Below are 17,703 nucleotides of genomic sequence, written 5' to 3' on the forward strand. Positions count from 1 at the left end.
GGACACGTGCGGGCGAGCTCGAGTAAGCACTGGTCCGAACGGCAAGGCCGGCACGGACAAACAGTAACGTACGCACCTTGCGCTGTCTCGGAGGGATCTCTCTCTCTGGGCCCCGCTCGGACGGTCGCGCGGCGCGCGGCCGCCCAAAGCGGGGTCCCGAATTCCCGCCAAAAGGCGCCAATGGCAAAGGCCCTTGGGGAGCCGGGGCGGAGCTGTGGCTAAATGACAGTGATTAGTCACCCAGCCGCCTCTCCACCGCCTGAGGCGGGAGCAAGGGAAAGAGGAGAAACAACGCGGGTGGCCGGCACAGCCGCGCAAAGGCGACGGCGCAAAGCCAGGATTCCCACATCCCCCTCTCCTTAAATGCCCTCCTACCCATCGGCAAAGCACGCGGCCAAATAAAGAAAAATCAATACACAAAAAAAATTAGCTACACTTCAGTTCCAAAATAAAGAAATGAATACACAAAAAAAACTAGATACACTTCAGTTCCAAAATAAAGAAATGAATACACACAAAAAAAAACTAGCTACACCAGTTCCAGCCAGAACAATGTAAAAAAACAAAGGAAAAACAAGGCAAACAACACTTGCATACGCTTCAGTAAATCAAAACAGCTTGCAGATTATATACAATAAGATGTGAATACAACTGTACAGCTATGTTACAGGTGGATGCCAGCCTCAAAGTTCGATGGCGCGGCCCAGTGGGCCGGTCGGCGACTCACCGCTCGCAGGCTTCAAGTTGAACGGGTTGGGAGGGCCGACGACTGATGGCGGTCTTCTTTCCGTTGATGTAGGGTGCGTTGATGACGACGGGGCCGCGGCAGAGCACTGACCTCGCGCCCTTGGACACGACATCACGTTCGGGCACAAGACAGTTAGTGCACCCCCTTCACGCCGGCTGAAACGGGCGAGGACGTTCGGCGGCGTCCAGATGTGTAACCTTGTCCACAGCAAGGGGTGCTTCTCATCCTCGCGCTCACGCAGAAGGACACAACGGCACAACTCACAGGCGTCGCCTTGGCTCATGGTTACGCGCGCACACAGTCACAGCCACAACCACGCATACACCGGCAAGTGCGCGGACGCTGGTCGGCGACAACGATCCCCTCATCAGAAGCGTCCAGAGGCGCCGCGGCGAGGGTCAAAGGGTGCACTTTCCGCCCCCCCCATCGCCCCAAACGCCCCGCCAACTTCCCCTCCATGCGGGCCGCACAAAACTCGCACCGCGACACACGGCTCACAGTCGGGCCGGAAATGAGAAAAGGCTCGCTGTACAAACGACACCTAATCTTTTTCTTCTTGAAGATAAGAGCAAGCACGAGCTTGCTGAAGTTTGCCTATGTACATCTCGGTACGTTAGAACGAAAACAGACGTACAAGTGGGGAAACGAAAGTGGCTAGAAACTGACTAAAACAAAACAAATAAATAAACTGATAAACCCACAAGGCTGGAACTGAGCATGCTGCCAAAACAACAACAGAAAAAAACACACCGTGCTTCACCTGGGTAGGGCCTGACAAGAAAGCTCGCCAGCTAGCTGAGGCTGCGTGCCTTCGGTTGCGGAAAAGTCCGCCGTCCGGCATCAATCACACAGGTGACCGTCGCCTCAGATTGTACCGGTGCTCCGTACGCTTGCGTTCCGCAGCACCAGTTGTGCCTTTACACTTGCCTTTGATACCAATGGGTACCGGCGCAAGCTCATCAGACCGTGACGCGTAGGCCTTCAGGTCAATGAACCCCTGCTTGCTCCTGGGGAAAGGCCCCATCAAATCGCAGGTGGCCATCTGCCACGGACGCACACTGTCAATCGGTTTCATCATTCCAGGCGGCTTGCCACCCCGTGACTTCACCGCTTGACAGACATGGCAGGAACGGCAATAGCGGATAATGTCACGCTTCATGCCGGGCCACGTCACCGATTGACTCAGTTTTGCAAAAACTTTGGAGTCACTCAGATGACCGGCCAGTGGTTCGTCATGAGAGAATCGCAAAAGTGCGCCTCTTAGACTTTTGGGGATAACCACCTAGAACGGGTCGATGGACTCGTCATCGGTGGCTATGTACTTCAGCACGAGCCCGTCATGGTCCAGCAAATATGACTCCCCGGGGTTCGCCGCGACACACGCTGGCTTCTGCCCCCCTGCGCCCGCTACAATACAAGTAGCGTCACGGCGCTCCGTCTCCCTGAGACCGTCGCTCACCTCGCGACAAAAGGGGTCATTTTGCTGGGCTTTCAGTAGCTCTTACGGCTGAAAACGATTCCAGTCATCCCAGAGGGGAGCATGGTCTCGTCCCCACTCAGGTTTGCAGCCAAAATTTCCGTTCGCGTCGGCACCTCCGAGGCGCTCACGAAGAGCTTTGCCTCTCGTCCGCTTTGCGAAGCGCTGCTCGCCTGGTTAGCGGAATGGGTTAACCCGTTTGCGGGTTCCCCCTCCTTGCCGCCCGGCGGCTCGTCCGCTGTTTCGCCCCCTCCGCCTACAGGCGTCAAGGCGCCGCTGGCGAGTGGGGCACGGGATAGCGCGTCAGCTACCACGTTTGTGCTCCCCTTTCGACACTGCACGGAAAAGTCGTAATGCTGTATCAGGAGAGCCCAGCGCGCTAGCCGACCCGCAGGCTCGCGGAGCCGCATCAGCCAACTGAGCGCACTTTACCCCTGCCTCAGTGGAGGCTTGGGTGGGCTGCACGAACGAGGGAGGCAAGGCTCCTAGTTCGATGAGCGGCGTGGTTTCCACAGGGAACCGGGCCAGCGCCTCGCCGTTCCCAGAGCAGAATTGACTGCTCGCGGGGCACGGCTGCTGCTGTTCGAAACTGCCGGTTGCGGCAGCGTGACACGAACTGCTTTCGCACTGGGCGGAAAGCATGCACAGCTGAGGCATGTGACCAGCGGATGCACCGCAGGGTGCTTCCGATACAGCTCCAATGGGAGCCACGTGGTCAACATTTTGGGTTGTGTCACCGTAAACCCCAATGGGGGCCGCGGCCAACCACGGTGTCTAGCTATTCGAAGGAACAGCAGCCAGCGCATCAAACGACGCTACAACTCCGTAGGGAGCCGACATGTAGCTGCCGAGTGCCGCGCTGGGGGTGGTAGACACGGTGCGCAAGCGTGATCGTCAAGGCGACCTGCTCGGCTAATGTGCCATCAAAGGCGTAAGCGCCAATGACTTAGCACGTTGGGCGCCAGTTGTGGGTTTCTACGTGGACGCAGGCCACCACCCACCGCGGGTTCGAGCTTCGCGCGAGCCAAGGGCCCCGATCAGCCGTCACCACACACCACTGGGACACCGTGGCGGCGCACTCTACCTCCGCTGGGAGGAGAGCGATTCGCCGCAAAGAAATAGGCCTCCAAGTTCACAAAGGAGACGTTTATTCACATCGTCCTCCAGCTGATACACACACACTCAATAGTCACCCCGTCCCGGGGGCGCGCGAGGAGCAAGGCTCCGCTGCGCGCACGAAGCGACTCGAGTAATGCGCACCGCTAGCACGCCGCTGCAGGAGAATGTCCCCGCGGCAGTGCTGTGATCTCTCTCTCGTGTCGACCGTTGGGCCGGTTGCGAGAGAGAGTGGGCATTCAACACAAGGTACGCCTGTCAGAGGTCGCTGGACCCCGCTGGACAGGCTCGAGCCGCTGCAGGTCAGAGGACACGTGCGGGCGAGCTCGAGTAAGCACTGGTCCGAACGGCAAGGCCGGCACGGACAAACAGTAACGTACGCACCTTGCGCTGTCTCGGAGGGATCTCTCTCTCTGGGCCCCGCTCGGACGGTCGCGCGGCGCGCGGCCGCCCAAAGCGGGGTCCCGAATTCCCGCCAAAAGGCGCCAATGGCAAAGGCCCTTGGGGAGCCGGGGCGGAGCTGTGGCTAAATGACAGTGATTAGTCACCCAGCCGCCTCTCCACCGCCTGAGGCGGGAGCAAGGGAAAGAGGAGAAACAACGCGGGTGGCCGGCACAGCCGCGCAAAGGCGACGGCGCAAAGCCAGGATTCCCACACACTTCTTTGGTTCGACCTTGGTCAAATGTCTTAAGGCCAGACGGTTTACTTTTCAGCCGTGCATAGTGGTGCCCTTGTCGCAACTCTGACGATCTCTGCTGAGTGAAAAAAACTTTCGTCCTCAACTTTCAGAACCTTTACGTCTCTCAGGGTGTCAGAAGTGCTGCACTCTAAACAGGCAGAGTCATGGACAAACTAACCCGAAATAATGAAGTGGCCACTAAAACCTTTCGGTGGCTCCATGCGGTCACAAGAACATGAATCAATAAGGATATAAGCACTTAAACGAGATCGCAAGCAAGAGCGCCTTCACCAGCATAATCGGCAACTTTCTTGGCAAGATTTTTGCATCGCGTCTTGTTTCTGGTTGGTTTTGGTCCATGGGAGTTTAAAGTCCCAAAGCGACTCAGGCTATGAAGGACGCCGTAGTGAAGGGCTCCGGAAATTTCGATCATCTGGGGCTCTTTAACGTGCACTGACATCGCACAGTACACAGGCCTCTAGAATATCACCTCCATCGAAATTTGACCGCCGCGGCCGGGATCGAACCCGCGTCTTTCGGGTCAGCTTCCCAGCACCATAACCACTGATCCACCAGCGTCTTGTTTCTGTTTCACAAGCGCTGTCACCGCAGGGTCGCTCCATTAGACAGCAACTGCAGTCCGGCTAGTTCATCCGCAGTTCATGTTAGTGTAGGTGCATGGAACCACCGCCGGTAGTATTTCTATAATCACTCTGCCACATCAGGTTATAGCTTCGCCGCATTTGTACGGTGTTGACAGAGAGACAATATAGGGTTTGCACTGCAGCGTGAAAGTATACGAAGAAATAAAGCTGAGAGCACATTGTATCTTGGCAGCCACCTGACAAGCCTACCACGGGCTTATCAGCTTCTTAAGGTTAACCTGCATAACTCAACGAATGCAATCAGTTTATATCAGTATATTAAGGGACGCAATAAGTTTTATTGTTAGGGAGAAATGTTCGCACGCACCCATCGTTGTGAAGCAGTCGCTAAGGTGTTGCTGATAATCCCGACGTTGCCGAATCTGGTCGCCGTCGTAACGACCGCATTTCGATGGGGTGAAATGCGAAATCACCTATGTATGTACTGTGTGGGTTCAGTGTCCGTTTGAGAAGCCCAGACGGTCGAACTTAATCCGGAGCCCACCACTGAGCCGTCTGTCATAGCCCACGTGCAGCTTCGAGGCGTTAAACCACACACACCACCAAAATATTTGCGTTTGTAAATTGTAAATTGCAGGGTTTAACGTCCCGAAGCGATACATGGGCTATGAGGGAGGCCTTAGTGGAGGGCTCCGGATTCATTTCGACTGTCTGGGGTTCTCTGACACGCGCTGGCATTGCACGGCACACGGCCGATTTTTCTATTTCGCCTACAATGAAATACGGCTTCCGCGGCCGGGATCTAACCCGCGCCCTTGGGATCAGCTGTCGAACGCCAAAGCCACTGAGCCTCCATTGCGGCGTGCCAATTTAAAGTTATCACATCAGTTCTCGCTTAGGCCTCACCGTCAAGAACCTACCAGATGTTCTGTTCATCGTCACGTGATCTCATTGCCCTCGGTTACATGAATTTCGCTGTTCCATTACCGTTGCTTTGGCAGGAGCCGTTTGGAGTATAAAAATTTTTGTCAAAAAGAAAAAAAACCTAACGTCATCAATCACAGAAAGTATTGCTCACTGCAACGAAGTAAGAAATGTTGTACACACTTCCTTTCATGCAAGCTCAGGAAAAAGTAACAATGTGTTCTGGACATGCGAATATACATGCTTGTAACCTGGTAGTGAAAGATGCCTCAATCCTTGCAATGCGTCCCACCCAGACCAAAACTACTAACGCTTTCCACTACAACCATAATGGCGTATGAATCGCATCGAATGTAGGCGTCCCTTACTTGATGATACATGACCAATTTGATTTTTATAAAGACGGTGCAGAAACCCAAATAAGATGGACGTCAGTGGTGCCTGTGAGCGTGCAGTAGGTGTTTCGAAACAAGGGGGCCTACATTTTAAACGTAAGTGTACTTCAGTGCTTACTAACGTTGAGGAGATGTGCCTCTACTGAGATAAATATCCGGAACAATTGCATATAATGTGCGCCTTCGAAGTATGGAAGTCGTTTGACGCGTGCGTGTAGCATCTCTAAAAAAAAAAAGTTGAATGAAGTCGTTTGACGCGTGCGTGTAGCATCTCTAAAAAAAAAAAGTTGAATTCATACTTAACTCTACACAGAAAAGCAAGATAGGCTGGGAAGTTTTTAGTCTGGTGTGCGTGCTGATATATTCTAACTAGATCTCTTGACTTCCTTGTTCACGGCACCCTCTATCAACTTAATTTTTTTCATGTTCCTCAATCGCAAGATCAGCTATTTCTTGCGAGTGGTCAACTTCTTCCTGTAAAGAGTACTTTGCCACTCACACGAAAGCAACGTGGAGTGGCTGCAGAATGTTGAAGGTGACGCCTTGCCACTGACTATTCGGAGTGGATCACGTGCTTTGTTTTTTTTTTTTCTAAACAGTGCTGCTAGAAGCAATGACTACTAGGGAAAAAACGCCTTCAGAAAGATTTCAAGTAATCGAAGTGTTATAAAAGCAATATAAATGAACATGTGCTCTGATACATGTGCCAAGATGGTGGGAAGTATTAACAGCCTTTCACAGGCAGTAAAGTGAGCAATCAGTGAACAAACTCCCTTTAATTTCACATAACTGCTGGCGTGGCTCGCTGTGCTGTGCGCGCCTACACGGTGTCCAGTGCAGACCACACATGTGCATACATGTTTGTGCCGGGGCATGTCTCTGTGCACTTTCAGCTTTTTCAGCAACAATGCGCGATGTGAGACTCCACATCCATTTGTGCCAGTGTGCGTGCGTGCGTGCGTGTGTGTGTGTGTGCGTGCGTGAGACATGTGCTGCATGATGAAGACACGCGCTCCATCAGCTACATCTCGTCAGATGAGAGGTAACCAGTGTGTGCGAAGTCTCCTCTAACCCAAACCAGACCATTCCAATCAAATCATTGTATTATGACATCATCACCCTCCATTCATACCCTCACTCTCCTTTTACTGTCCCTTTCCCCAGTGTGGAGTCGCAGACCAGGGTCACCTTACCGCCGGCCGACATCTCCACCTTCCCTTTCATTAAATTTCTCTCTCCCACACACAATATGGGTGGTAGACGTTAAAATGCCACAGGGAAGCTGCGACTGAGCGCCCTGTTGCTTGGAGTACTATTTAAGCATCAAAAGTCAGCTGCATTCATTTTTGTTTTTGCAAGGGATAGAAAAAGAGACAAAGGGAAGAAAAGGCGACGCTTACTGCAAATACTTGAGTAAGAACCCCTTAAGGCCGTGAAAGCTGAACGGAGCATGACGAAGAGCAATCAGCTAGTTTTCAGAACACCAATCACTCTAATGACGTCATACTGAACCTTTCATTCAATTGGAATACGGTACAACAGATTACAAGCATTCACGAATCACGAAGTAGTCAATTTTAAGTTACAGCTCGTTTGTGCGGTTTAATATGAACTCTTTGTTTTGTCTGCGACACTACCTAGATCAGTCAGGCCGAGCTTCTGAAGAGACCTCTGGGCGCACCACACTGAGGCAGAAAGTGCAAATCGCTCCAACGAATCGTAGACAGTTCTCGTTGGAAATAAAATACTCAGAAATGAAAACTACCCCCACACTTGCAAGGGATACGCCCTACTTCATGATAAATTGTTACAAGCTTAGCTCGTTTTGAATGAATCTTCCAAGAATAAAACTTTCGGATAGCACATGTCTAGGTACATGATTAGATTGGCTCCCGTTACCTGCTTTTGCGGTTGTTGTTTTACCTCTCTGGTCTGAAGCGCATGCAAAGTAGTCCTCATGACAAAAAAAAAAAAAACAATCTGATGTTAGTACAGATGCCCAAGAGCCTCCGTCGACAGAAAAAAAAATCACAACCAACAAAAGAAACAGACAGGGGCTTGCGCCACAAAAATGATGATAGTGATAATTGCAATGCTAAATCTGATCATAGTGGTTTATACGAAATACTGACACAGTGTATTTGTTAACTACTCCACCTGAAGTTGTTAGCGCACGCGCTGTCGTCAATAACAGGGGCCTAACGAAGACCACAGATGAAGGGCACGGCTAGAAGCAAGGACGTTGCCGGGGGGTGAGAACCGGGGCTAGGGGCGCGGTCTGACAGCGGCGCCCGACGCTCTCTCCCTCCCTGGCTGACGTGTTCGAAATAGAAGGCGCGCCACGCACTCGTCACCGTTCTGGAAGTGGGCTGGGAAACAGCGCGGAAAGTGGCGCCACTTGCCGGCACGCGTCAAGAAAACTGGCCGTCGTGCCCCCACGAAACCATGCGGCAGTCTTTGGCACTGTCCCGGCTGCTTTGCAGAAGATGGTAGGAGGGCTTGGTAGGGCTTGGTAGGGATGACTGCAAAAAAAAAAAAAAGTATCGGTTGATGCGACGTAAACAAGGCCGATATCCGCGATGTTTTAAATGGTTTCGCGTCTACTAGCCATACCGCGGCTTTGCTCGTGGATTGATTCCTACCGCACAGAAAGAGTACAACAAGCCGTGCTGAGCATTACGCTTGGGAACGGAAATATTAAATTATTTTTCGTACTGATAGACCATGTCGATGAAGAAGACCTTGTTAATTAACCCCTAGGTTACCGGCTCTTTTCTTGCAGGTGACGCTGCTAACTTTAAAGCATCCGCCATTGTAAACCGCCGAAGCGCTGGCATTGTGCTGTCTGCTTAAATGTATTCCAGGTTGTGACATGCGTTCGAGTTCCGAGTCAGGTTAAAAGCAGCCGTAACAACGGTTACTGCATTTTTTTCTTGTACGAGATCTGTTGTCTTGACGTAAATAGCTGACATTACAAGGCCTCGACATTAAGTTGGTCATGGCAACTGGCGCCACGGTCTGTAAGAAAAAAACAAACGGGTAGCACCGGTTTCTCGTAACAGTAACAGGTTTCAAGGCTCAAAGAGGCTGGCTTTCCGGTACAGAACCTCGCGCGGAGAGGCTCCTGGCTCCGGAGGCTCCGGAGAGAACCTGGAGGAGAAGCTCTTGGAGAAAATGAAAGGGGGTTGCCAAAAGGCCCAGGAAAGTGCTGGTCACAAAAAGATTGCTCCCATTCCATATCTACATGGCGTCTCCCATCGTCTCAAAAAAGTTGCAGGCAGGTCGGCATACAGGTGGTTTTTACTGCTGAGAATAAGGTTGGCAAGATTTATGCCGCGGTCAAGAAAAGAATGGACGAGTCGAGGCCCATTGCCGGAGCGTGCGCTGTCAGACATGCCAACAGATACGTGCCATGCAACACGGGCGTTGTGTACAAAATACCCGTATCGTGTGGGAAAGTTTACTATGGGCAGACTGGAAGGTGCCTAAACGTCCGCCTGAGAGAGCACGAGAGGCCGCTGGGGACATCTGCCGCTTCATCAAATCTCGTTATACATTGCCGTGACTGCAGTAAAGAAAATGATAGCGTGTGTGTTCCTGATTTGGGGCGTGCTGACGTTATCTTCAGGCACAGGAATCAGAAGTGACGGGAAATAGTAGAGGCGTATCTGATCGCCACATCGCGCATCCCGTGCGTTGCAAAACCTTCGGTGGTGACACACCAGGTAGAACTGAACTATCTTGAGAGTACTGCTGCAGTGCAATGAGGCTAATGCTCACGTGTGGTTTGGTTTGCTGTTTATGTTGTTTTTGTTGTGTTTCATGCTTTGTGTGCCTGCGCGTGCAGAGTTGAAGCCTTTATAAGCCCGAGTATTTCCTAATAAAATTTCGGTTGATAGTCAGCGCTTGTTTGTTTGCGTGTTTCTTCCCCTGTCTTCGTTTTCGCGCTGTACATAATGTTGTAACAGGAGACATTAGCACCGTATTTTACAGCAGGGACCGATTTATGGGCCACTCTTGGAAGTTAGGGAAGGGCGATCCATTTGGAACCATGTATTTCTTGGACATTTTCGTCGAAAAAAAAATGGGTAAGCGCGGTTTTCCTGTGTAAAATTTTTCGCCTGAGTAAGGTGACGCCTCACCCCTATATATTCGCCCGTGCTTTACAGCTGTTGCGTGATCGTAGTTATTCAGCAATAAAAGCTGCTTGGCTTAAACTGTAGTACTCAACCCTCTCTATGGCATCCCATGAAAAATGCTGTCCTGGGGCGCTTGTATCCCAATCTCAAGCTGGATATTAACTGACTTGATTTTGTTATCACTGCCTGACAGGAAATACCTTAGCTTCAAACAGATGGTCTAGTGGTCTAGTCGCACCGCACACATTTCGTGCTTTCGAGTGCGCTATTCTCTCCTTTCGCCTATGCAACAAAGGAGCACTTTTTTTTTTTAGCCACCAAAGGTAGGCAAAAACATTTAGAGGAGATTTTGTTACTTGCATACAAAACTGTACCCGGAATACCACTTATTCTGACGGCTGACGCAATACGCTGCAGTTAAGACAGTTGCAGCACCGTGCGTTCTCTTAAATTGATACTGGTTGAAATTGCATTGAAAAGTGTTCTGGGATGTGAAAACTGTGGGACACAAACCAAACACGCACAAAAAATAAAACAACACATTAAATGCAGGCTCGATGCGTCAAAGTTTATGCTAAATAACGTCACGAACACCTTATGCGCAGGCTTTCCGAACACTGTGAACGCTGCCTTGAAGAGCCTTTTCACAATGTTCTCGTCGCGTTATTCTAAGTAGATTAGAACTCACTGTCCACGAAGCTGGTTCGTTTGAGACCTTGAAATCGGCGAATGATCTCTTTAATCTGTCGTTTGTTTAGAGAACGTAGCATTTAACGACCGACCGTTTTAGAATGACATGTATACCAGACAAGGCTATAAATGTTTTATGTGTTAATTTATGGTGACTGTCATGCAAAAGAATGAGCGGCCTAATAATTACAACCTATCTGATGTAGCACATGCGTACAAAGATTTATTGGACAACACTGCGACCTCAGTGCACTGAATACGAAGTCATGACAATATTATTTCTGGTGCACATTACAGTCACCTCGCGCCGAATGACATGACGAGCGGAAGCCAAATTAAATTTTAGAATAAAAAAGCGTGCGAGTACCGCTGCACTCCCTTGCTGTCAGCCTGTCGTGACACAGCGATGAAGGATTCGTACTGAAAAATGAAACACGCTGCTATTAGTTTTTTTTATAGTTTTATCTGGCCAGGAAACTTAGTGGACGCATGTGCGTTCGCGTCACAACATCCGGTACTTAAGAAGCGGAGAAACCTGAAGAGGGAAGACTAAGAGAACTGACTATGAGGAAAGGCGCAGTAAATGTCTCATTCTTGGCGGGCATCTCAGACAAGTCTAAACAGAAGAATAAAAAAAGGGTTAAGGGCACAGTAACTGTCACATTTCCCGGCGGGCACCGGCATCACGCCTTGAGGGAAGTGATGAAGGAGAGAGTGAAAGATGGAACAGAGAAAGACGCGCCGCAGTGAAGGGCTACGGAATAATTTTGGCCACCTCGCGTTCTGTAACTTGCGCTGACTTTCCACAGCACACGGGAACCTTTTGCACTTCTCCTCCATCGAAACGCGGCCGGTGCGACCGTGGATTCATTCGGTGTCTTTATGGTCAGAACACGAACAACGCAGAGGACGGAAGGCCGAATTTCATCCCGCATCCTTCTCCTTAGCTGCTGATTGCCATAAGAGACGTTGCCATGGCGGTGGCGAGCATGAAGTGCACATGAGTAACGCTGACACAAAACCGACCTCGATCAATCGCCCTATATTGGATTGGATATTTGAAAACCACGTACGTGGTGTCATCTGTCTAAATTTAGCGGCACAGTTCATTTCTATTATGCCTGTTAAGTGCAGCGATAAACTCTGCGTCACCCTGGAGTTTGTGTTCGGGCAGTGTGACAGTATGTCTGCAGCAGAGCGTGCACTGTATGAGGTGTAGCCGCTAATTCTCCGCAGGGTACAGCAAGGAATCAGGAATATTTCTTTTTCATTTCATCTTGACGCCATGTCGAAACCATGAATACACTGTTGCTGGCCCATCTATGAGGGTGAGGAGTCTATCGCTGTCACTCTTGGATCCTCACGCCTTCCAGGCACGTCTGACGCGTCGAACTCGTCCATTGGACAGGCTAGTAGGACGACGGTTACGCCACCGCCCTAAACTGACTGAAGATGGGCTCTAAGCCAATTGGAGCGGCCGTCACCAAGAGAACTGTCGCCTCGCCGAAGTTGGCTTAGACTCGGGATATAACCCTGACCTTAGCTGAAGGAATACCAGGACTATGGTTACAGTTAAAAAAAAATGAAGACAACGGCGCCATGCTGAACTACGTTGTACTTCATGAAGAACGGCCAGAGTTATAAAAGCTAATAATTTCGCCGGCTAATCACGGCCCATATTAGTAAAATTGTTCACTTGAGGGCACGCTTACTGCGCGCTGACGAGCCACAAAAGTCAAAATTCCGGGAGCTGGAGTGAAGGCCAATCAGCAACCGCTCTTACGTGCCAGTAGCTTTCGGAAGTGGGTCTCTGATTGGCTGGCGCAGGGTCTAGCTGCCGCAACGCTACATATCTAAGTAAGATGAGCTTCCAGGCGAGGTGGTCGGAACTTTCGGATGTAATAGTAATGCAGTAAAAATGTTCACAAGAGAGGACGAGGATGGACACCGCAGCGGCCGTCCTTGTGCATGATGTTCTCTTTTGTGTGCGTCTTTTTCGCGCCATGGTCATTTTAGGGGGAAAAAATAAAAAAAAAACACTGCATTTTAGTGAAACAGCATGTTCGAGATTTCGAAGGTAGGCAGGGCGTCGTAATATTTTGCTCAAGCATTCTTCGCAATGAAACAATCCTGTAGAAAAGCAGCGGCATTCTTTGTAACTTCACGCACAAATATACCTTCAGATATATAGCTGTTTCGTACTGTCAGAATATACAACGGTTGTAACAACTTTGCCGTCTAAATCCGGTCTAGAGCCAAGCTTCACAGGAAAATATTTGCTATTCTCTTAAAACATATCGTCATGATGCTGTCGGTAAAATTTTTCGTTTTGGAGACGGATTAGTTGACTTGTTGCGCCATTGACACGCTTTCTTCAAGTTTTTCGATCACCAAGCTGCATCGCATACAACAGAGCATTCAAGCAGCCTGAAGATATCCGAGGAAGAGAGCACAGGCTGCTCATGCTGCCAAGTCTTGCGCTTAAAGTGTATTCAACGCGCTACAGTACAGCGTGATTCTTCATCGGAGTACTCGTGTCGCTGAGTCCCCCAGAGAGAACGCTGAGAGAGAACGCTCTCAGCTCCACTGCTTTGCACCGAACTCGCACGCGGCGTTCGAAAACGTCGCTGGTTGACACCGTCAAAAGGCAACAACGTATAACCCGCATCAAACTGTCATGCTTAACAAGCCGCCCCAGCGGCTTTCCCCCAGCGCCATCTTTAGTCGCCACCCACCTCGAACGGGTGCAGTGGCAGGCGATGCTTTCGAGATCAAAGGCAAGCTGCACCGTGCGAGACAACAAAACGCAGAAACTGAAATAGGAAAGCAAAAAAAGACGAAATGCAGGATAAGCTGAGACGAGAGGAAGAAGGGTGTACGAGACGGCGAGGCCGGGCTAGACGTCACAGCACGCTGCTCGTATGGGGGCCTCTCGATAAGCGGGCTCCTCAGCGAGAGCGGACAGCGTGTTAGAAGGGCGCCGCTCAGCCATTTTCTAATTTTAAACGGGCCGACGCGCTCTTTCGACTTGCTCGTTCGGGGTTTTTATAACTTTCATCTTTTAAATGTCGCCTTTCCTCCCCGCTTCCCATTCTTTTGTTTTCTTTTTGCCGAAGCCAACTTCTGGTTATGTAGCCACGTTGACAGCACTCCAGAATTTCTGCCGCCAAGTGATGTTCCTTGCCAGCATTTTTATTTTTTCATAACCACGTCGCTGGTTTGGTTCTCTTTAGAAGGTTGCGAGACCCAACCGCTACTTCCGTCCTACATAGGCCGGAAGCGCTAACAATGGTGGTGATATCGAAACCCCGACTTCAATGCTCCCTACGCTGTCGGCAACGAAATTTTCATCTGCTCGTGTTTCTTTTCTGTGTGTATTTGTTACATTACGATGCTAGCCTGTGCGTCAGTTCATTGTTCAAGTCGTGTGGAACTAACCCTAATAGACGCGTGTTCGTACGCTGCTTGGGCTTAACTTTACAGCTGAGAGCAAGCTTCGACTCTCTTCGCGTACAGGGCGTGCGGGGTATCCTTTTTTCCTGGTGTGAAATCAGGTTTTTCTTTTTCGTGGCACCAACCTACCGCCGCCCTCGGAAGCATTTTGAGGCTCAACTGCGTCTTTTCCCGATTTTCCCCTCCTTTCCGCCAGCAGCGCCTCCCGTGACGCCGGGCACGCAAGTAGACGCGCTCGGTCTTAGCGAAAACAGAACGCACCCGCTGCTGGTCGCTTTCCAGCGGGTGCCTATGCAGAATCAACGCACAAGAAAAGCATGCGCAGGGGAGAGCGAACGGCTAAATGGCGGGGCCGGAAGGACTCAAACACGAGTGTTTCAAAATTAAGAGTTGAAGGCCGCTGGTGCATGCCGCGCCAGTGTCGGTAAGTGGACGTCACGAAGAGGGCCGCGGCGGGTGAGGGTGGTCCTCCGCTGAACGGGCGAGCGGGCTGCCGAGGGCGAAAATCTGGCTTCTGTACATCAGCCACGAATTCCTCACGGACGGCCCAGGGCCGAGCCGTGGTGGCGGCTTTTAAAAAAAGGACCAGGCGGACCCTCTCCCTTCCTTCCCGTGTTTCTTTTCCTTCCTTCGTCGCTTGTCGCGTGTGGGGAAATATTGACGGCAGCAGTGCACGCAGCCAAGGAGGTAGCAGCCTTCTGGACGCGCTGAGGACCGGCGCACGTATCGAGGACCTTCGAAGAGTCTTTTTTTAAGACCCGACTTTCAAAAGCAGCCCCGCGATAGGTTAGGCGAGGGACGAGAAAGAAAAGAGAGAACAGAAAGAGAAGGACAGACGAGGGAAAGTAGAAAAGAAAGAGAAGAGGGAAGTTCCTCCTGGTCTCAGTGCGGCTGCCGCGTTTCCGAAGCCTGGACATTAGTTTCGAGCCCAACTCGAGTGCGCAGGGACAGCGTTTTCCCTCTGGCCGGAAGCATCATCCCGGAAGAGCGTCTAGAGCGTACGTTGCAATCCGCGCGTTTTTTCACGCAAACCACAGCTCGACATGCTGAAGGCGACGGAGAAGCCGGACTGCCTCAAGGATGCCCGGGACTACAGGCGCTACACCGCGGCGCCCAAGAAGAGAACCAAAGATGTGAGCGAGGTACGTGGACGACGTGTGTTTTGCTCGAGGGAGCGAGGATTTCGGTGGCGTTTCCGCGCGCAGCTGCGCGCGCGCTCGTGTGCAAACCGCAGATGGCCTCTTCCTGTTGGCAGACGCCGAGGCGATTCGCCAAAAAACGTTTTGTTTCCGCTATTCCGACAAGAAATGTAGAGGCTTGCGCCATAGGGTGTCATTGCACTCTCTCTAGAATTCGCTAACGAGTGGAGTACTGTTTTTTTCCCCCTGGATTACTGAGTGATTGTGAGAGACAGCGTGCTTTCTGTTGAAGTCCCAACAGAAATTGCGCTAACTTTGCTCCTAGCTGAAAAAAAAAAAAAAACGCTTTTATAATCTTAATTCTGTTCCACAGACGGAGTTGCTCACTCTTCCTTGTCCACTGAAGCATTGAGTATACTTGACTAGAGTGTAAAGTAGACTGGAGCAAGTGCAGTGTGCTGAAGGCACTACCATCATAATCTGCAAAAAGTGCCAGTTTCTTACTACCGTGCGCTTACTTCCTGTACTGTTTTATGTGCATATTTTATGTACGTACAAACGTTACGTCGCTAATTTCGTATGCACAGAGATAACTAACGTAACACCAGCTTTTAATACAAAAGGAATATTTTCACACCTCTAAATTTGTAACGTGGAGCATTTCTTGAAGATCCCCCTATAATACGAATAAAACAGCAAGCGTGGTGTAAGAAGAAAAAAATCACAGGAAAGTTACAAGTTTGTAACGCGAGTGAACCAGCGCTAGCTGACTTGTGATCGCGAAGAAATGACACGTATAAGCGTTGATGTATGAGAGTGGACGATCTTATATAGCAGCGCAGCAGTGGACTGGTGGTTAGCGCATCGAATCGTATTCCGTAGCTGCTGGTAGCCGTTAGGTGGCTGCCCGGTGGCTTCCCGGAGGCGTGTGTTGTTTTTCGGGCGCCACAGACACCACATTTTTTTAACAAGGAGGTAGTACCAGCTGACGCTGTAATAGTTGTCCTGTCATTGCTTTCAGCAGGGGACCTAGTGGCCTACTTCCTGTTAGCATGGTTGAGGGTATTTATGCTGCAGTCGATTGGACTTAGAAATATCTGGTCTTCAGCCGAACTAAATATATTCTGGGCTGTTGGCCTTTCCGTACTTCTTTGTCCCGGACGCCGATAAAAATTTGAGGTCCAAAAACGCCTGTCTAACCAACTGCAAGAATGGATGCGCGCGGTGCTTGCGTGCCTCGGCAAAGCTGCCCACCATTAGCTACCAAAGAAGCAACTCATAAACAGTAGCTTTGAAATTGAGACGGCTTCTCCCACATAAAACTGGCTGCACCGCCTTTCGTTTGCGTTGTCTGGCAGCTCAAGCCTGGATTTTTCTACTGAGAACAAGTTTTTCAGCTCCGCGCCTAGATGATGGGCGCTCCCGTTTGCTCACAGTCCCGGGGAGCAGTGTTTTGGGGATAATTCATGAATAAGAAAGACCTATGTATAGAGTCCTTTGCTCCAGACTCCTCAAAAAGAGTCAAGCATTGCCTTGTCGCTTACGAGGTAGAAATTATACTGCTCTCTCTGACTATTAAAAAAAAAAAAACGAGAACACTGTGCAGACAACGAAATCGAGCTGTAAATCCGCTCTCATGTGAGGCTTTATACAAACAGATTACCTCGATTCCGCAATGACACTTTGGTAAACAAGTGCAATTCAAATGTGTAACGGTATTGAGTCTAACTGAGTGATTCGTTTCTTTGAGGAGGCACATGAATCCCGGCACCCATAGCCGTATCTTGCAAACGCCATGGGCTGCGGTACTCTTGGACAACTTCAACCAACGTTATTAGAATTGCGGGCAGCTGCTAGCTAGCACCGTTAAGGCATGCGGCCTATACCACATCAATGGGAAAAGTCGTTTTTTTGTATTAACTAATCGTGCAGAAAACTTGTTGGATTTGCCGATGTGTTTTAAGTTCTGGGTGATCTCCCTCACACGACGAAGGCAGCGGTGTCCCGACTGCTCACCTAACGCTTTCTCCAAATCCATTCGAAGTTTAAACAACAAGCTTCTATGGAAACGAAAATTTAGAGCCCTTCTAGAGGCCAAAAACAAGATTTTTGAAGAATCTTCAGCTCTAATCGCGTTTTGCGCAGGTGCTTTACATGGAATAAGGGCTGGGCTTTCCGATATTCAATGCCATGTTTTGCGAAACAAAAATGAAAACTTGATTAAATTAAAATTTTCACACCACGCTTACCCCTTGTCACGCTGCACGGCATTAAGCAAATGCGTCCAAGCGTGTCATATACGACTGGTCTGACGCTATACACCGTACAGATAAAGAGG

At 50.2% G+C, this 17,703-nt stretch overlaps 1 protein-coding gene and 1 long non-coding RNA gene across 3 annotated transcripts in view; one reads left to right on the top strand and one right to left on the bottom strand.

Annotated features, from left to right (window-relative positions):
- Positions 1 to 7,877: 7,877 nt before the first annotated feature.
- LOC149353449 (uncharacterized) overlaps positions 7,878 to 17,703 on the bottom strand; it is a 66,549-nt gene continuing 56,723 nt past the window's right edge. The window contains exon 2 of the long non-coding RNA XR_016290981.1: positions 7,878 to 8,466. This is a non-coding gene — a long non-coding RNA (uncharacterized LOC149353449). The remainder of the gene's footprint in view (positions 8,467 to 17,703) is intronic.
- LOC149353450 (uncharacterized) overlaps positions 14,514 to 17,703 on the top strand; it is a 77,942-nt gene continuing 74,752 nt past the window's right edge. The window contains exons 1-2 of one of the 2 annotated variants that reach the window (XM_089582559.1): positions 14,514 to 14,650; positions 15,264 to 15,368. In XM_089582559.1, the coding sequence (XP_089438685.1) occupies positions 15,270 to 15,368 (99 nt within the window). In that variant the 5' untranslated portion in view covers positions 14,514 to 14,650; positions 15,264 to 15,269. The other variant, XM_089582558.1, reaches the window with a different exon arrangement.

The sequence above is a fragment of the Amblyomma mixtum genome, chromosome 3, assembly GCF_055824585.1.
Source record: "Amblyomma mixtum isolate Tamu chromosome 3, ASM5582458v1, whole genome shotgun sequence".
NCBI classification, from domain to species: domain Eukaryota; kingdom Metazoa; phylum Arthropoda; class Arachnida; order Ixodida; family Ixodidae; genus Amblyomma; species Amblyomma mixtum.